An 18508-nucleotide genomic window follows, 5' to 3' on the forward strand; every position below is an offset into this window, starting at 1 on the left:
ATACTCTTATTAATGTTAAGTTCAGGGGGCAGCTAGGTGGCGCAGTGGATAGAGCACTAGCACTGGAGTCAGGAGTACCTGAGTTCAAGTCTGGCCTCAGACACTTAACACTTACTAGCTGTGTGACCCTGGGCAAGTCACTTAACCCCAATTGCCTCACTAAAAAAACAAACAAACAAACAAAATGTTAAGTTTATATTCATTTAATAATGTTTAATATTATCCATCATTTACATTCATTTGATTTCCCTAGTTTGAATTTCATTGTCTTTTATTCTTCCATGTATATTTTCTTCTATTCATTCATCTATCTAATTTTGAAACAATGTAAGATGGTTTTGATTTCATAATACAATGTTAATTCTGGGAGTATTGTGTTCCCATATTCTGAGTTGTTTGTTTTTGTTATTTTTTTTCTCTCAACTAATTACTTGATTAAACTCTATAAAGCATTTCCCTGGCAAATTGGTTGCCATGGCAAGTGTAAATTGATTCTAGAAGTATTATTTTTGATAAGCATATTAAACAAAAAAAAGAGGGGGACATTTGTAAAAGTTTTCTTTTTTCAAAAAAAAGTTTTAAGATTGTGTTGTGTTTTAACTTGTATTTAAATATATTCTGATTTTTCACAAAAGTAATTGTATACTTAGTAAAAAAAATATTATTTTAATTTATTGCATAATTGTATATTGTCTTCTGAGTCAAGGTACATTCATATTTTTTGCGATCATTATTATCCTCAATTTTTAAATCCATATGAGACTTGGATTATGGGAACTTATCATTTAAGACATTAATTGCCTTCATTCTGAGTTATCAGATGCTATTTGGCCAGGATGCCATCTGATCACAAGAGGAATACATGCAAGAGCAGAAATTGAACTGTCATATGAGGGGAGACATGCATGAAGTCAAGGTACGGCCGAGGGAACAGTTTTTGACAAACATTGAACAGATAAAAATTACTGTAGTGATTTTTTTAGTAATTAAGTAGCAGTAATTAAGTTTTAGAGGACTGTAGCAATATTAAGTTTTAGAGAATGTTTCAATTTTTGTTTTTATTACATGTTTCATGTATAACAACTAAGATTCTGAATTCCCTTAGACATGTTTTTAAGAACTCTCATTGTTTGATTTGATTATTGACAAAGCTATTTTAAAGTTGTGTTAAGATCAATTTTGTAGGAAATTTTCCTGTCTGATTAGCAGCATCCACACATCAACCCCTGAAAAGACTTCCATTCCATGACTACACCCAGAGGAGCCCAAGAATCAACTGAGAAAAGACTTTCAAAGACTTTAAATGAAAAGTTTTGTTCTGTTGATTTTTATTCCCTTCTGTTGTTATGTACACCATTTGTAATATGTATTCTCTGCAGAGGCCCTCCCTCTGCAGGCCAGTGTCAAAACACCAGTTCATGAGGGACCACCCCTCTGGACAAAATTTCCCCTTTTCCCTTTTCTATATTGCTATTAACATATTGTTTGTTAGCATAGGGTATTATATTCTGTTATTTTTTACTGTTTCATCAAGGAAATGCCTCATGTTTCTTGAAGAAACAAAGGGAGAACTGTAGCAATTAGAATGATGCCACCTGCTGGAGAGCTACTGTAGGAAAGCTCTGCCATGAGAAGGTGTCTGAGGGCAAGCCATGTGGCTTTTCTTTGGCGTCAGGAAGTGATGTTTGCTTGTGGGAGGAAGAAGGGGCGAGGCTGGATCTCTTGCTCTCTTTCGCTAGGTCTCTCATGGAGAGTGGAGCAGGAGAACTGTAGCTCCCCGAGATAGACAGATGAATCTAGGCCTTTCTCTCTCTCTCTTTACCAAATTCTTATTCTCCTTAAGAAATGCTTAAAAGTCTAAACTCTTGGGGCAGCTAGGTGGCGCAGTGGATAGAGCACCGGCCCTGGAGTCAGGAATATCTGAGTTCAAATCCAGCCTCAGACACTTAACACTTACTAGCTGTGTGACCCTGGGCAAGTCACTTAACCCCAACTGCCTCACTAAAAAAAAAAAAGTCTAAATTCTTGCTAAAGCTTATAATTTATTGGCGACCACTCATTATCTAATTTTAGACAGTATAGCTAGAATTTTACCACCTTACAGACTGTATCTCTTAACCCAGTCAACTATCTTACTGTGTATGCTACTTGTTATAGGAACAATTTAAACTGACAGAGTTTGGCACACATTCATTTGTGGAGTGAAACAGATCTGAGACCTCAGACCTCAGAACACAGGCTCTATGGGAGGGAAACAGAATTTCCCCCCATGGGAAGAAGATGAGTCAGAGACCCAAGTGTTCCCCATTAATTAGACACTCACATCCTCTCATGTTAATGGCCCAAATCTCTCTTAGTCAAACTCCTTGAAAGAGTTATATGTAATCACTGCCTCTACTCTCTCTCCTCTCTCACACTCAATCCCTTGGCAATCTGGTTTTGTACCTCATCACTGAAGTGAAACTGCCTTTTCCCAAATTACCAATGATCTCTTAATTGCCAAATCTGATAGTCTTTCTTTTTATTCTTAATCCTTGTCAACCTATCTGCTACTTGACCAGACTAGTCTTCCTAATCCTCTCTCATAAAATGGAGACAATATCTGCCTTCCAACCTCACAGGGCTGATGTATAGAGACAATAATATATGTGAAAGCTCTTTGTAATCTGTAAAATGCTGAACAAATATAAAGTATTATTAATAAAGAAAGACTTCCTGATGTAGCAGGAAGGAACGCTGAACTTTGAGTTAGAATGTAAAGGTTCAAATCCTGACCCTTCCATTCAACTAGTCAGCCAGTTGACAAACATTTATTAAATACTAAGGTGTCAGACACTGTGGTCTGGACAGAAATAAAGACAACTAGTTTGTAACCTCTGCCAAATCATTTAATCTTTGGGGTCTTAGTTTCATTATTTGGTAAATGAGGATTATAACATTTATATTACTTACTTCATAGAAATGTGGTGAGGATCAAATAACAAATTTCATTTTAAGTACTTTGTTAACTTTAAACCATCAGTCATATACATATGAATGTCTACATCTACCTACACACACATATATATATATATATATATATATAATAGTCGTAATACAAGAAACCAGGGACTAGCTCCAAGTAGTTCTTTCTCTTAATGCCGCAGAAATTGCTCAAAGAATATATCAAGTTTGACCTGGCTTTTTAGAGCCTGTATTTCTTAGTATTATCTGGGCACAGTTATAAGTTTGCATAAGCTTTCAGCATCAGGTTTCATAATGCTTATTCCTAAGAGCTGCAAGATTCAGAAATGGAACTATGAGGACATTTATAAATCAGCTTATAATTGTGAAAGTAAGATCCACTTACATTTATTTAGCTATATTAAAGTCACATCTTAAACTTCATAGCAAAGCCTTTAAAGCTAAAGAACCCAAATGCTCTAATGGAGGTTTAGTTTATGGCCATCATGCCAACTTAAAAGTGCCCTGTGGTACCAATGCTAGGTCGAACTGGTTTTTAGTAGGCTTCTTATTTTAAGAGCTGAGAGGAAGGGTAGGCCCACACATCTTGCCCTCAGCACATTCCTTGACTTGTTGCTTTGCTGCTGAAAGACTTTACCTAATCTAGTAAAACTTCAAAATAGGGTTGCTGAGAAAATGAGATCCCTCCTTGCTGATTAATCGCCTTCTGTATGATAATTTGAAGTCTTGGTCTAAGAAAGACTGAGCAGGATGGCCTCTAGGTAAGATCAAAACCTGGAAATCAGAACTGATTTTGCCAAGGTTGAAAGCCTGCTGGGCTTAAAGTCTGGACAGGTGGCATAGAGAAGTGATCTTAAAGTCAAGAACACCTGGGTTCAAGAACCCTCTCCTGAATATTCCCTCTGCATAATGAACGTGTGACCCTGGGCAAAATCATTTGGCCTCTTGTGGTAAATAGCAAGAAAAAATGTTAAAAATCTGAAACCTGGAGACTTTCCTAATAGGCCAGGGAAATGTATTCCTCTTAGCTAGCCTTCTTGCTGTGTTTGACAGTTTTTCTCAAAAGCTCTGATAAGCAGTTTCTTAATCTAAAGTCATACTATTGAAGTATCCCACACACTAATGGTGTGGCAGTTAAAAGCAAAGTTTACTAGGGGCAGCTAGGTGACACAGTGGATAAAGCAAAATCTCTGCTTTCTGACCTCGTCTGTCTCAGGCTCTGGCCTTGAGGTACCCCCGCTATAATGCCAAGCTTCCCTTAACCCTCCCATAACCCTCCCTTAACGGTATCCCAGCTGCAACACCAAGCCTCCCATAACCACTAGGCACCACTATGCATCCTTTGTTCCGTGAATAACTGACTTCATCATCGTTTGATAAACTTGCCACTATACAACACCTACTCTTTTTGTATATAATCAGGTGGGCTACAAGACTCGTTGCTCATTGTTAGAGGGATGAAATCCTCCCCTTGAGTCTGCCCATAATAAACTCCCTCTCTCTCCACCTCGAGTACCTGGCTGAATATTTTCTGTATCAATTGTGCCGTAACACCTTGCAATAATTAAAAATCAAGCACGTGTAAGGTACTGTGTTAAATAGTGGGATTAAAATTTAAATCATTAGCCTTCTTTTCATATATTTGAAGAGCTTTCTCACCACCAAGATTTTTCTTCTGTACTACTGCTAGGACTCACTCAAAACTTTTTGAGACCTTTACTGTTGTTTCTCAGTCATCTTCTAGGGACTTAATCCTGAATCAGTCTACCTAGCAGTTGTGAAACTATGAGATACTTAACTCTCCCAAAGGCAGTGTCTTCACTCTCTCTTAGTACCCTATATAAAAAAACCTGTTCCCAACTCTATTCTTTAGATATTCCAATGCTTGCTGTGCAGTACCACAAGATGCGACTCTTCTGCCCTGATTAAGGACCTCAATCTTGTTGTATTGTTTTCATTAAAATTTCATGTTGACAATGTAAAATGAGGGAAGTGACTGTTTTGCCGGACAGTGGTCAGACCACCTAGAGCATGTGTTCAGTTCTGAGTGCCATATTTTGGGAAAGGACGTTATTATTATTATTTTTTGACAAAAAGTATTTTTATTTTGACATCTGAATAAGTGTTGACTCCTCAGGACACTGCATTTGGCATCTTTTCCAACTTATTCATCAGCTTGTTGCACTGTGCCTTTCTCAGAAACATAGATATCATCCAAAAATTTTCTGATCCTTGTTTTTTACTGTGGTGGCCTATTGGATCAGAGCAGCTGAGTTTGATACAAGTTCAATATAATTTCCTTCAAGAATTAACTCATCTTTTTGGGCTTGAGAAACAGCACAAGCCACACATGGTCTCATGTGCACTCTTCGGATATATTTTTCACCCAAGAAATTTCTGATTTTGACAAGTGAGCCATTCTCTTGAATAACAACATTGATGGGAAAGTGAGCATACACAGACCTCATCTTGTAATGAAAACCCAGAGTAACACTTTTGATCATGTTTTGTACATGACTACAGATAGTTCAAACAGTTGCAAGTTCTTTTCAATTTCCCCACCATTTGTCCACCCAGAGCCTTTTTTTCTTCTTTCCAAGAAGACTGAGCTCAACATTGATATGGTTGAAATCCCTATGGAGGATTCTGCTGGGCCCCTTCACAATAACTATATGACCCTTAAGAGAAATGTCAACATTTTCTGGGATGTAGACAGTCTGATTGCTTCGAATGGTCTTCATTTTGGTGGTGAAAGGACCAAAGAGGGGAAAGGACATTAATAAGCTTGGTGGAATGCAGAGGAAGGAGACTAACACAGTGAAGTTCATGTAGATCATGACTTCAGAGGAACTGAGGATACCTAGCTTAGAGAAAAGAAAACATGGTGTCCTGGGTAGGGTGGCATGTAAGAACTGCTTCCCAATATTTGAAGATCTGTCATGTGGGAGACTTGTTTTCTTTGATAGTACAAGGCACATTTAGGGACAATGTGTAAAAATGGAAAGGAGGTGGATTTTGGCTCCTTGTAACAAAAAACTTTCTGTTAAATAGAGAAATACAAAAGTAGAATGGGCTGCCATGAGAAGCAGTGGGTTCTCTTTAGGACTTCCAGGAGAAGCTACATGACAAACACCCATTTGAGATCTTGTACAAAGTTATTTCTGGTCAGGAACTAGATGGAGTCTGAAATTCCTTCCCACCTGAGATTCTGTGATCTTTTTGACTCCAAATGTAGCACTTTTTTTTTTTAAAGAACAAAACCCCATCAAAATTTAAAGCACAGTATTTTTACACATGATAGATTTAGAACATTTAAAGAAACGAAGTCTTAAGTACAATTTGATATAATTGTCACTAATCCCTAATTGATCAATCTCAGTTTAATCTAGCTCTGGCTCTATACCCAGAACTAACTGAAAATCTCCACTCTGAATCACGACATCCTAGATTTAAAGCTGGAAAGGAATTTAGGGGTCATCTACTTTAACATATGTATTTACGTGTGAAAAAACTGAAGCTCTTAGACCAGTGAGTTTGTTTGTTTGTTTTTTTGAAGTGAGAAATTCTCTCTGGGCTGTGGTTCTGCAGCAAGATTTCAAACTAGTACTTATCTAATCCTAGGCAAATCACTTAGTCTCTCTGGATCTCAGGGGCTTTGTTAGTAAAATGAGATTCAGATTATATTTTAAAGGTACCTATGTGCCTCCTTGCAGGGTGGTGGTGAAATGGATAATGTGCTGCTGGAGTTCAAATCAGGCCTCAGACACTTACTAAGCTGTGTGACCTTGGCACATCACCTAATCCTCTTTGCTTATTTCCTCATCTATAAAATAAGCTGGAGAAGGAAATAGTAAACCATACAAGCATCTTTGCCAAGAAAACTCAAAGATGTCATGAAGAATTGGACATGACTGAACAACAATCTTTCTCCTCTCCATCCCAACCTACATTTTCAAAGAGGACCAATGACATAACAGAGTGATTTCTTGACTTGCACATGAATTTGATTTAAGTGAGGCAGAACTTCACTTTCTTTTTCAAATCTAATGAAGTTCAGTGGCAAGGCAAAAGTCAGGATGACCAGCAATGGCTGATGGCTGGGGATGCAATGGATCACCTTGGCATCTTTGACATCTGACTTCAGGGGCTTTTACAGCTACTGGAACAAATTATTCTCATCTGCCCATTCCACTGGGGGAAATCTTCACATCCTTGGGGTAGACACCCAACTCACCAATGGATTTGAAGCTATGGTCCATGGGGTCAGGAAGAATGCTACACGACTGAACAACTGAAAATAAACAATACAACTAATTACTCTGAAATTCTGGTTTGATCACTGTGCTAAGGAGGTGAAAGTTTCAAAAGTAACAATGGAAAGATCACTAGATTTGGAGTCAGAATCCTTGCCCTTTAGTCTGAATTCTGTGTGTTTTCTGGGATGGGGAATTCTCTAGGTTTCATTTACCTCCTCTGTAAAAGAGGGTTGGACTAGGTAACATCTACTTTCCCTTTCCCACTCTGCTTCAATTTAGTACGTCAGGCTTCGTGAAATGATCTACATGCATCATCTCGTCCAATAATTCCCAACGACCTTCTGATCTTGTGACACATCATCATGCCCATTGTACAGATAAGAAAACCTAGACTCAGGGGTTAAAGTGAAATAACCAGGGTCACACAAAATCCTATCACCAAGTGACGCTAAGGGTGGCAGCCATTCAACATTCAGACAGGCATCTAACTACATCCCTTGGCCCATCTTCTCCAGATATTTTTGGAAGGGCAGGGTGGGGCCGGCTCGAGGGAATAAGTAGTTCCTGAGTTCCACAACAGAACAAAATGTAAGTGGGCTTGTTCTACCCGGTACATTTAAGACGGGCGCCAGGGATGCAGGGCACATTTCCTAGGCTCTTCCTCCTCAGACCTGATTAAAAAAAAAAAAAAAAGAATCTGCATGCTCCTTGTCCTCCACAAGTCCTGGGGGCGCTGCTCTCTCCTCCAGCTCCGGCAGTGCTTACCGGCATGTGCACGCCTGCCCTCTCGCCGCCTCGGGCTCTCGCCACATCCTCCGCCCTCCGACCCAGAAGTCGCGTCAGAGCTCGACCCGGACCAATCAGCGCCTTCCATGTATCGGCAAAGGCGGGGTGACAAGCGGGAGGAGGTGGAGGGGGAAGATGGCGGCGGGGGCGAGGTGAGGTGTTGGCAGTAGCTAGGGGCTTGGGCAAGGGGGGGGGAGGGGGGGCATCCGGAGATGGCTCGCGCCTGCGGCCGGTGAAGATAAGTAACACTCGCGCCGCAGGTGTGGCGGCCGCAGCGGGAGCGGCGAGAGCGGGAGAGGAGGAGGGCCCAGGGCAGCGGCGGCTGACTGGCCCCGAGTTTCGCGAGCATGACCGGGCTGTACGAGCTGGTGTGGCGCGTGCTGCACGCGCTGCTCTGCCTCCACCGCACGCTCGCGTCCTGGCTCCGCGTCCGCTTCGGCACCTGGAACTGGATCTGGCGGCGGTGGTGCCGCGTCGCCTCCTCCGTGGTCCTAGCGCCGCTCGGCTTTACCCTCCGCAAGCCCCCGGCGGCGGGCAGGAACCACCACCACCACCACTACCATCATTACAACCACCACCATCCCCACGGCCGCGGGCCACCCGGCGGGGCCTCTGCCGCCACCCACCCCCGGCTCCGCTGGCGCTCGGACGGCAAGTCCCTGGAGAAGTTGCCGGTGCACATGGGCTTGGTGGTCACAGAGGAGGAGGAGCCCAGCTTCTCGGACATTGCAAGCCTCGTGGTGTGGTGCATGGCGGTGGGCATCTCGTATATCAGCGTCTATGACCACCAAGGTGAGGCCCGGCCCGTGGAGGTGGGGTGGGTGCGGGGCTAGGGAAGGGGGGAGGCAGCCCGTGGTCTGGGGCTCTGGCACTCTCTCCTCCATCTCCCTGAGGAGCAGCAGCCATACAGTTTCGGGCTTAGGAGTGGGCATGGACGAGGGACAGTCATTCTCCTGCCCGGGGTCTTTCCGGGCGGCCCAGCCTGGACTGGAGTCTACCTCACCTTTACTTGTAGGTGAACCCTTCGCATATCCGTAGCTCTGTAGGGTTGACTGAGTGACTTCTTCCTAATGATCATGCGTAGTAGATAGCGTATGATAAAGTCTTGTTCTACTGATGAGAAATCTGAGGCTGGGAAGGGGGAAGTGACTGTCAGTCCGTGGTCACACTGCTCGTAAAGGGTAGAGCCTAGATCCTAACTCGTCTCCTGACTGATGATTCAGCCCCGTTTCTACTACAGACGGACACACCGTGTTAGGGTGTCTTCCCGTTGTGAAATGCTGTGCACCGTCTGCAAAGTAAGAGAACTGAGAGCGAAAGTAGAAACTTAGCAGTCTTATCTCAGGACGCGAAGGGCACAGCCCCCTAAACCTCACTGGGCCCTGTCAGAGAGAGGAAAGAGAAGAAAGAGCAACAAAACAAGATTGAAAGCTTACTTGGATACAAGGTCCTGTTCTAAAAGGCTGGGGGAAATACAAGAAGTATAAATTCTTTAGATACAAGACTTAGGCACATGAAAAGCTGACTGACAGTATAAGACAGCATATTTTAAGAGCTAACTCACTGTTAATTCATGACATACCCGATAGTCCTAAGATTTGAGCTGAGGGAGAAAACCCTGTGGTTTGGCTTCCTGAAAGAAGTACTTTCGAATTGGGCAGGGTTTGGATTGACTGGAAGAGGGTTAGTGAGTTCTCAGAGCCTAATTTCTGAACACCCCAGGAAACGGTAAATAGATGAGTTTGAATGAAAGGTTCTTTTAGAGAAGTAGTGGGACTAGGCTGCTAGGTGGCATGGCTGATAGAGTGCTAGACCTGAAGTCAGGAAGACTTTCGTTCAAATTTAGCTTTAGAAACCTATCTGTGAGTGTGGGCAAATCACTTAACCTCTGTCTGCCTGTTTCCTGATCTGTAAAATGGAGATAATAATAGCACCTATATCCCAGGGTTATTTTGAACATAAAATGAAATAACATTTACAAAGTGCTTTGCAAACCTTAAAAGCAGCACATAAATGGTAGCTAGTTGTTATTTATTATTATTATTATGCTGTTATATAAAGTTGGGCCTATGTAACAGAAGTACGTGAATAGTTGATTAATTGAGGAGCTTGAAATCTTAGTAGGGAGCTGTAGACATCTTTGGGGGGTGGGAAGAGTGACAGTGAAAGATAATTTTTAGAAAAATTAAACCAAGACTGGTGACTGTTGGCTTCAGTGTAAATTTTAAGGATGAGAAGCATAGGGATAGGGACTAGATTTCTGATTTTGTGTTTGTGTGAGGCAATTGGGGTTAAGTGACTTGGACTTGCCCAGGGTCACACAGCTACTAAGTGTCAAAGGTCTGAGGTCAAATTTGAACTCAGGTCCTCCTGAATCCAGGGCCTGTGCTCTATCCACTTCGCCACTTAGCTGCCCCTCTGATTTCTTGATAAAAAGAACACCCAGATAAACATACTCCCTCTATCTGTGCAGGTTGGCATCTTATCTCCGTTACACTTATAGTTTCCTAGAATACTGAGAGGTTACTCAGCTTGTCCAGAGTCACAGAGCCGCTAGTATCAATTGAAGGTTCTATTCCTTCACCCAAGTCTTCCTTTCCCTGAGGCCAGTGCTTTTTCCAAGAGAGTACTGGTTAAGGGCAGAAGAGGAATACATTCATTTTGGGCATTAGGATTGATTTGATATAAAGCTTAACAGAAAAGGAAAAGATCTGCACACCAAAAACTGATAGAAGAGAGTAAGATTAGTGGAACAAAGCAGTCGTTGATTTGTATAAATGGGAGAGTAGACGTGTATATTAGTATGTTGCAGTATGAATGGAACGGTTAGAGTGACTAGTAAATCAGAAGTAAAATTCAATTTCATTAAATGTTTATTAGGAAAAAAAAAAACAAAAAACAAAAAAAATGGGGCAGCTAAGTGGCGCAGTGGATAGAGCACCGGCCCTGGATTCAGGAGGACCTGAGTTCAAATCCGGCCTCAGACACTTAACACTTACTAGCTGTGTGACCCTGGGCAAGTCGCTTAACCCCAATTGCCTCACTAAAAAAAAACAAAAAACAAAAAATGTTTATTAGACAACTATATGAAGAGCAGTGTGATACGCACTGGCTGAAGTCATGCAGCTCACCATCTATTGGGGGATAAAATACAAATAACTACAGTTTAAAAAGATACACAATAGATATCTTGGGAACAGCATCATGCTCACTCATGGCCCCTGGTGCTGCCTCTAGTGTACCCCCAGTGCCACGATCCTGGAGAGTAACCCACGGTGAAGAAGAGGGTCTGCCATTCCTGCCACTACCACCACCACTTGTCAACCAACTGCCACTTCCTGAACCGGCAGACCCTGATGATGACAGTCAAAATCCTGTGCTCAGGAGCCTTAGGAATATCTGTGTCTTACCTGGCTACCAGCCATAGTTCTCACCCAGCCTCTGCTGTGTCTTCTGCTACCCTTGTGGAGAAGAGAATGCTTCATCCCTGATGTCCTCCAATACCAATAGCAATTACAGAATTGTAGCAACTCATTCCCAAGAGCCTTGGGTACAGCATCATTCCACTCTTCCCCCACTCTCCTCTTTCCCCTCATCTCCCCATTACTACCTTTGTTTCCAGTCTGGTCCTTAAACCATTGCTCAGAGAAGCAACCTTTGTGGGATGCAACCCTGAAATAAAGGCAACATAATACAATGGAAAGAACTTTGGCTCTGGAGCCACAGACCTGGGTTTGTCGAACTACTAATACTACCACTACCCATATGACCTTGGGCAAGTACCTTCTTCTCTCTGGGCCTGTTTCCTTATCTGTAAAGTGAGAGGGCTGAACTAGATGATCTCTTGATGTTCCTTCCAGCTCTACGTTTATAATCCTATGAACTGCCTCAGGCTGGGATCTCACAATCTCCTGCTTTCTTAGCAGATATAGCTACTAAAAACCCAAGGGGAAAATTTTCTTATCTCCGAAGTCCTTGCCACTGTTAAATAGTTCAAAGTCAGAACTGGATATAGTTTTATTAATAATCAGTAAACATTATTAACAGTCAGTAAACATTGATTAAGCATCTGCCATGTGCCAAGCACTGTGCTAAATGCTGAGGATATCAAAAATTAAAAAGACAGTTCCTGTCGTCAAGCTTACAATCCTTAAACTCCAGTGGAAGGAGACAGAAACACAATTGGAAGCTGAAAAGGGGAGGAGAAGAAGATATTTAATGCAGAGGTGTGATGGAAAAGTTGGTCAAAGAAGCCTCCAAGTAGTGGAGCCAGATGAGATGAGTAAATGTCTGAGCTGAGCTCCTTGCTTGCATGGAGGGTTGAAGTTCATGGCCTTTCCCTCAGATGAGAGAGGTCTAGGGTAGATGAGGTGGAGCGCCAAGTCTGATGAGATCTTACAGGATGATGAGGTTATCCCGTTATGAACTTCCTGGGGCATGGTGGAGACATCCCAGAGTAATGCAGCCCAGTGAGAAAGGAATTTAGTGGAAATGACACTAAAGAAAGTGATACTCTATGTTCTGTGGCTTCAGCTTGAGACCATTAGCCCTTCTGCTCAGCAGCTGAAAAATGTTTGTCTCCCTCTATTGGAATGGGACCTTTTTGAGCAGAGCTTTGTTTCATTAAATGTTCTAGATTTGTCATGTAATAATTATTATATAACAGATACTGTTATATAAAGTTTGGTGGGATTTTTTTTGGGGGGGGGGGCAGGGCAATGAGGGTTAAGTGACTTGCCCAGGGTCACAAAGCTAGTAAGTGTCAAATGTCTGAGGCCGGGTTTGAACTCAGGTCCTTCTGAATCCAGGGCCAGTGCTTTATCCACTGTGCCACCTAGCTTTCCCCAGTGGGATTTTGTTTTAAGAAGTGCTGGATTTGGAGTCAAAAGGATCACAGAATCTCAGGTGGAAAAGAAACTCGGACTCCGTCTAGTTCCTGACCAGAAATACCACATACAAACTCTCATGTAGCCTCTCTGTATTTATTCTTTTTTTTTTTTTTTTTTGGTGAGGCAATTGGGGGTTAAGTGACTTGCCCAGGGTCATACAGCTAGTAATTGTTAAGTGTCTGAGGCTGGATTTGAACTCAGGTCTTCCTGACTCCAGGGCCAGTGCTCTATCCACTGTGCCACCTAGCTGCCCCCTGTAGCCTCTCTGTGAATACCTAAAGAGAAGAACTCACTGCCTCCCATGGCAGCCCATTCTGCTTTGTATTGCTCTTTTTTACTTTTCTATCCTTTCCTATCCTGTGCTTTAAACATAGTAAGCACTTAATAAATGTTTCATTCATTCATTCATTGGAGAGGTGCAAACCAAGTATTATGTGGAATCTGAGAGGTGAAGAACAGCGGATGGAGCATTGGACTTGGAGGCAGGAAGGCCTGAATTTAGATTAAGACCTCAGACACTAGCCTTGTGTCCTTGGGCAAGTCACTGAATTTCTCTCAGCCTTAGTTTCCTTATTTGTAAATGAGAATAATAATAACCATACAGGATTATTATGAAGGGTAAATGAGGTAACATAGTTAAAGCACTTAGTAAACCTTAAAGTGATATAAAATGATGATGTTAAAAGGTGGCAGCTGAGTTGCACAGGAGTAGATAGAATACTGGGCATGGAGTCAAGAAGACCAGAGTTCAAATGTGACCTCAGATACTTTTTGATTCTGGGTGAGTCACTCTCTTTGCTGCAGTTTCTTCATCTGTAAAATGCCTTCCAGGGTTGTTGTGAGAAACAAAAGAGATAATGATTGTAAAATACCTAGCATAGTGGCTGGCATACAGTAAGTATTCTATAAATGTTAACTGCTGCTGTTGTTTTTTGAGTGTGAGAGACCACAAAGGCAAAATTATGAGTAATTGCAGGGCAGAAGAACATGGAATCTGGGTGGAGGAAGGAGGATACTGGTATTGGGGCCAAGGGGGGAACATAGCTCCAAGCACATGTTTTTTTAACTAATGAGTTTCTGTAATATGGGATATTTATCTTATCCCCTCACCTGCTCTTTGAAGACTAGGACCTTGTAATACCTAAGCATTCTATCTTTTCCTCTAGGATTAGCACGATACTTTAGACATAGTAGGAACTTTGTTGAATGAACAGTTATGAAAATGTAGTGTGTCTAAGATATCTGGTTTAAGGAGTTTGAACTTTATTACAATGCAAAAGGGAGCTATTGAAAGGTTTTGAGAGGAATTGTGTGACAAACACACTAACATATGTATATGGAAATTACCCAGGCTAAGTTTAAAGAAGTGGGAAAGTGAGACCAATTAGCTTTTTACAGTAGTTTATGTCAGTGGTAGTGATTAACAGAGAAGAGAGGACAAATATAAGGACAGTTGATTGTGTATGGGAAAGGAAGGAGAAGGGGAAGAATCAAAAGAGTTTCAAACATGGATGTAACTTAGTGGTTGGCACTTTTGACAGCTCTGTGGCACAGTGGAGAGCACTGGGCTTGGAGTCCTATGTTACCCTGGGCAAGTCACTTAACCTTTGTTTGCCTCAGTTTCCTCAATAGCACCTACCTCCCAAGGTTGTTGTGAAGATCACATGAGCTAATAATTGTAAAGTGTTTAGCACAGTGCCTGGCACATAGTAGGCACTATCTAAGTGCTTATTTCATTTCTCTTCTTCTTTGGTAAAAATAGGAAAGTCAAAAGGAGGAAGCAGGTTTCAGGGGAGTTTGCTTTTGGATGTATTAACTTTGAGGTGTCAGTGAAACTTCCATGTAAAGAAGCTATTATATATTATTCTATTATTCTTGATTCTTTCTACCTTTGACCAATTTGGCTGCCAGATTAACAGGAGTAGGTGGATTTTTGTTTTTTAGAGTGGGGCATAGGTGTGATTGAGGATGGGTTTTCCTTAGCTTTGTATTCTGGTTATCTCATAACTTACATTTTATGGTGTATTAGAGTAATTCCTTTTCTTTAGCACAAACAGTAACAACAACAAACAGGATGAAGTTAAACATTCTTAGTGATTGGCTATTTTATGGAACTAATTAAATGAATCCAAGGCAGTAAAGACAGCATTACTTTTGGGGACAGAGAAATTTAACCAACTTCTTGGAAGAATATTATTCTTAGGTAAGTGCCTAAAAAAAAGTAACTGGAATTACTTATGTCCAGTTAATGTTCTTTTAAAAAGGTACCTTCTCTAGTAGAGTAGTTGAAATCCACAGTTGTATATATGATTTCCTTGCTTGGCACAGATTCAGATGCAGACAGCTGACTGACACACTTCCTTGTTCAGACAACTTCCCATCGTTATTGAATTACTCATGTGATCCTAAAGTGTCCTGTCTTCATTGCTTTACTTTAAAAAAGATAGAGAATGGCATGGAACAAATAAGACCATTTATAAAGAAAATAAGGAGATTTTATGAAACATTTTCAAATAATAGTGTTAGAATACTTTTTGCCTAACCTTACTGGAACAAAATCTGAGCTTTCTCTAATAAAAAGAAGTAAACTTTTTATTTTTACTTTGTAACTATTCTGAGTGATAGAACATTGAACAGTGAATCATTAGTAGATTTTGGAATAAAAGCCTGAGTAAATCAAGAGCTTTACCCAAGTAACTTGTACACACTCATTTCATTTAGAAATCTATTTCTATCTAGTTTTATATTGATAACTTAAAATTTTGAAAATGAGAATACTCATCATCTCTAGCTTTTTGCTGGGGATACTAATCAATTGGTCAAGCATTTATTAAGTACCTACTGTGCTCCAGGTGCCTGGGGGGGGGGGACAGTGAAAAAATGAAATATTTCCTACCTTAAGAAGCTTGCATCTATTGGGGGAGACTTAATATGCATAAATATATACAAAATAAATGCAAGGTAAATTTATGGTAATGGGAGGGTACTAGCAGCTGGAGGAGAGTCAGGAAAGGCTTCATATAGCTAGAGTGGTTCTTGAGCTGAGTGTTGATTCTAAGAGGATTCTACGTGGAGATGAAGTGGTTGTACTTTCCCAGAGTTTGAAAGTGATATGTGTGAGAAACAGGGAGGTCAGTTTGGTGTGAGAAGGGGAGTGATAAATAATTAGGTTGGAAATGTAGGTTGAAGCCAGGTTGTGAAAGGCTTTAAAGAGCCAAATAGAAGAGCTTATATCTTAGAGGTAAAAGGGAGCCGTTGGAAATTGAGCAGGGCAGTGACATTAGTCAGACCTTAGTCAGACATGAGTCAGCCCTTAAGGAAAATCACTTTGGCTGATGGGTGCATTGGAGTGGAGAGAGAGCTAGGATTTAAGGAGATCAGTTCAGAGGTTAACTTGGAGGAGATGAGGGTCTGAACTAGAACAGTAGCCATATGCATAGAGTAAGGGATGGATGCTGTAGTGATGTGGAGGTAGAAACAATACGATTTGGCAACGCCCTTAAAGGAGTGGATTTGGAAGAGGAATGAGTTTTAGGGGAAAGATTCAGGATATGTGTATTGAGTTTGAAATTGTCTACAGAATGTCCAATTTGGATTATCCAGTAGGCAGCTGGAGATGCAGACCTAGAGCCTAGAAAAGACTAAATTTAGTAGTCATTTGCTTAGAGATGATATTTAAATGTCTGGGGAGGGTACTGATGAGGGCACCTAGTGATTGAAAACGTGAAGAAGATAGATTTAGTATATTAATACATTAAAACATGGTTTTTGCCCTAAGGAACTTATATATGGGGAGACAACACAAGTATTGTTAAAAGATATTTGGACATGAATTGTATAGATATTAACTGCAGTAGAAGTTTAGAAGACAGAAAGATCACTGTGGGTTGAGGTGGCCAAGAATAACATCTTCCAGAAGGTGAGACCTGAGCTAAGCCTTGAAGGATGTGTAAACAAGGATGTGTGTAAGTAAGCAAGTTGGAAAGAGAGGTAGAGAGAGAATGTTTAGGTAGAGGGGTGGGCTTGAGCAAGGACATGTAGGCAGAAAGGCACATGCTATGTTCAAGGGACAGCAGATAGGCTAGTTGGACTGTAATAGACGATTTGTCTAGTAGAGTCACCCTCTAATTTAATCCTGTGAAACTAAATTCCTGCTACTCTGAGAAATCCTCCTTTACAGTAGGGATACAAATTAAAAACGAATTCACGGGACTTGAAGGAACTTGCAACATATACAGATAGTTTGATCTACTTTGTCTCTCCTGATGTATTCAGAATCTATTTACTTGAGGTAAATGTAGACACAAGATACTTGCTATTTTGTTTTCGTTCACCTTTAATGTGTTCTATCGTTTCTTGTGTAGGGGGTAATTTTTTACTTCTGTAGAAGTTGGAGTATTGTTTATTTGTAAGAATTGTCAGAATGTTGATAGACACAGAAGTGATAAGTGGACAGGTTTGCTATATGTCTATCATTCCAGATTCATGAATAATTAGCAGGGATCTTTTAGAAACTGCCTAGGCATGACTGTAAGGCTTACATGACTCTTTGATGCTAAAACCTTAGTAAACTCATGCTTGTTTTTGTGTCCCTAAAGATAAAGTCAACTCTAAGGGATACTCATTGTTGAAACCTAGTCATCACTACCTAGCTGCCATGGTAGCTGAGTTTTTTGGGTGCTATAAGCTGGATATAAGTAAACCTTGTTTATTTGGGTTGAATTCATAATATCATTCATCCTTCCTAATGCTCCATTTTCCTTATTGAGTGTAATCTCAATTTAGCTGTAGTATTAACTAATTAACATAGTTATTTCTAGAAGAAAGAATTTGTCTTAGGTGTGTGAGTTGTGCAATGAAAAGAAAAAGCAAAAATCATTTTAGTGCTGTAGTTTCCAATGCTGCCAGATAAATTTATTAGATTAAGCTCTGTTGTGGTGAGAAGGAACATTGAATTTAAAGTCAGGAATGGTGGGGGGAGGGGGGGCAGCTAGGTGGCTTCCTGGTCCTGGATTCAGGAGGGAGGACCTGAGTTCAAATCCAGCCTCAGACACTAGCTGTGTGACCCTGGGAAAATCACTTAACCCTCATTGCCCTGCTTTCTCCCCCTCTCCGCCGCCCCCCCCCCCCAATAAAGAAAGAAAGAAAGTCAGGAATCCTAGATTTGAACTGAGGCTTTGTCAATAGCTCTATAACTTTGGATAAATCATTTAATCTCTCTGAACTTTAGTTTCTTCTGTAAATTGGGATAATAGTATCTATCCTGCCTGTTTCCCTAGGTTTCTGTGAGAATTAAATGAGATGTCTGGCATGTCTCTGAGAGTATTTTGTAAATTGCAAAACACCATCAGAATTTTAGGTGTTATGCACACAAATTTATAAAAATTGTGTAAATATAATTTAGAAGTACACATATAGGAATTTTTTATTTTTAGCTTGCAGTTTTATATTGTTTACTTTCCAGGCAAGTTTTCATAGTCTTCTCTTGCTAACTGAATTGGGTTCAAAATCAGCTTCACCTTGAAATTACAATTCTGAAGTTATGTAGTTAGTAAACTTGTACCTTAGTAATATATCACCCATGGCCATATTAGGTCACCTGCTTTGATTTCA

At 40.9% G+C, this 18508-nt stretch overlaps 1 protein-coding gene and 1 pseudogene across 1 annotated transcript in view; one reads left to right on the forward strand and one right to left on the reverse strand.

Annotated features, from left to right (window-relative positions):
- Positions 1 to 3111: 3111 nt before the first annotated feature.
- LOC122754016 lies at positions 3112 to 6891 on the reverse strand (annotated as a pseudogene).
- A 1322-nt stretch (positions 6892 to 8213) lies between these two features.
- The window catches only part of NUS1 (NUS1 dehydrodolichyl diphosphate synthase subunit), a 37951-nt gene continuing 27656 nt past the window's right edge, over positions 8214 to 18508 (forward strand). Inside the window, exon 1 of the mRNA XM_044001965.1 lies at positions 8214 to 8798. Within this exon, the coding sequence (XP_043857900.1) occupies positions 8354 to 8798 (445 nt within the window). The 5' untranslated portion in view covers positions 8214 to 8353. The remainder of the gene's footprint in view (positions 8799 to 18508) is intronic.

Source organism: Dromiciops gliroides, chromosome 4 (genome assembly GCF_019393635.1).
Source record: "Dromiciops gliroides isolate mDroGli1 chromosome 4, mDroGli1.pri, whole genome shotgun sequence".
Lineage (NCBI taxonomy): Eukaryota > Metazoa > Chordata > Mammalia > Microbiotheria > Microbiotheriidae > Dromiciops > Dromiciops gliroides.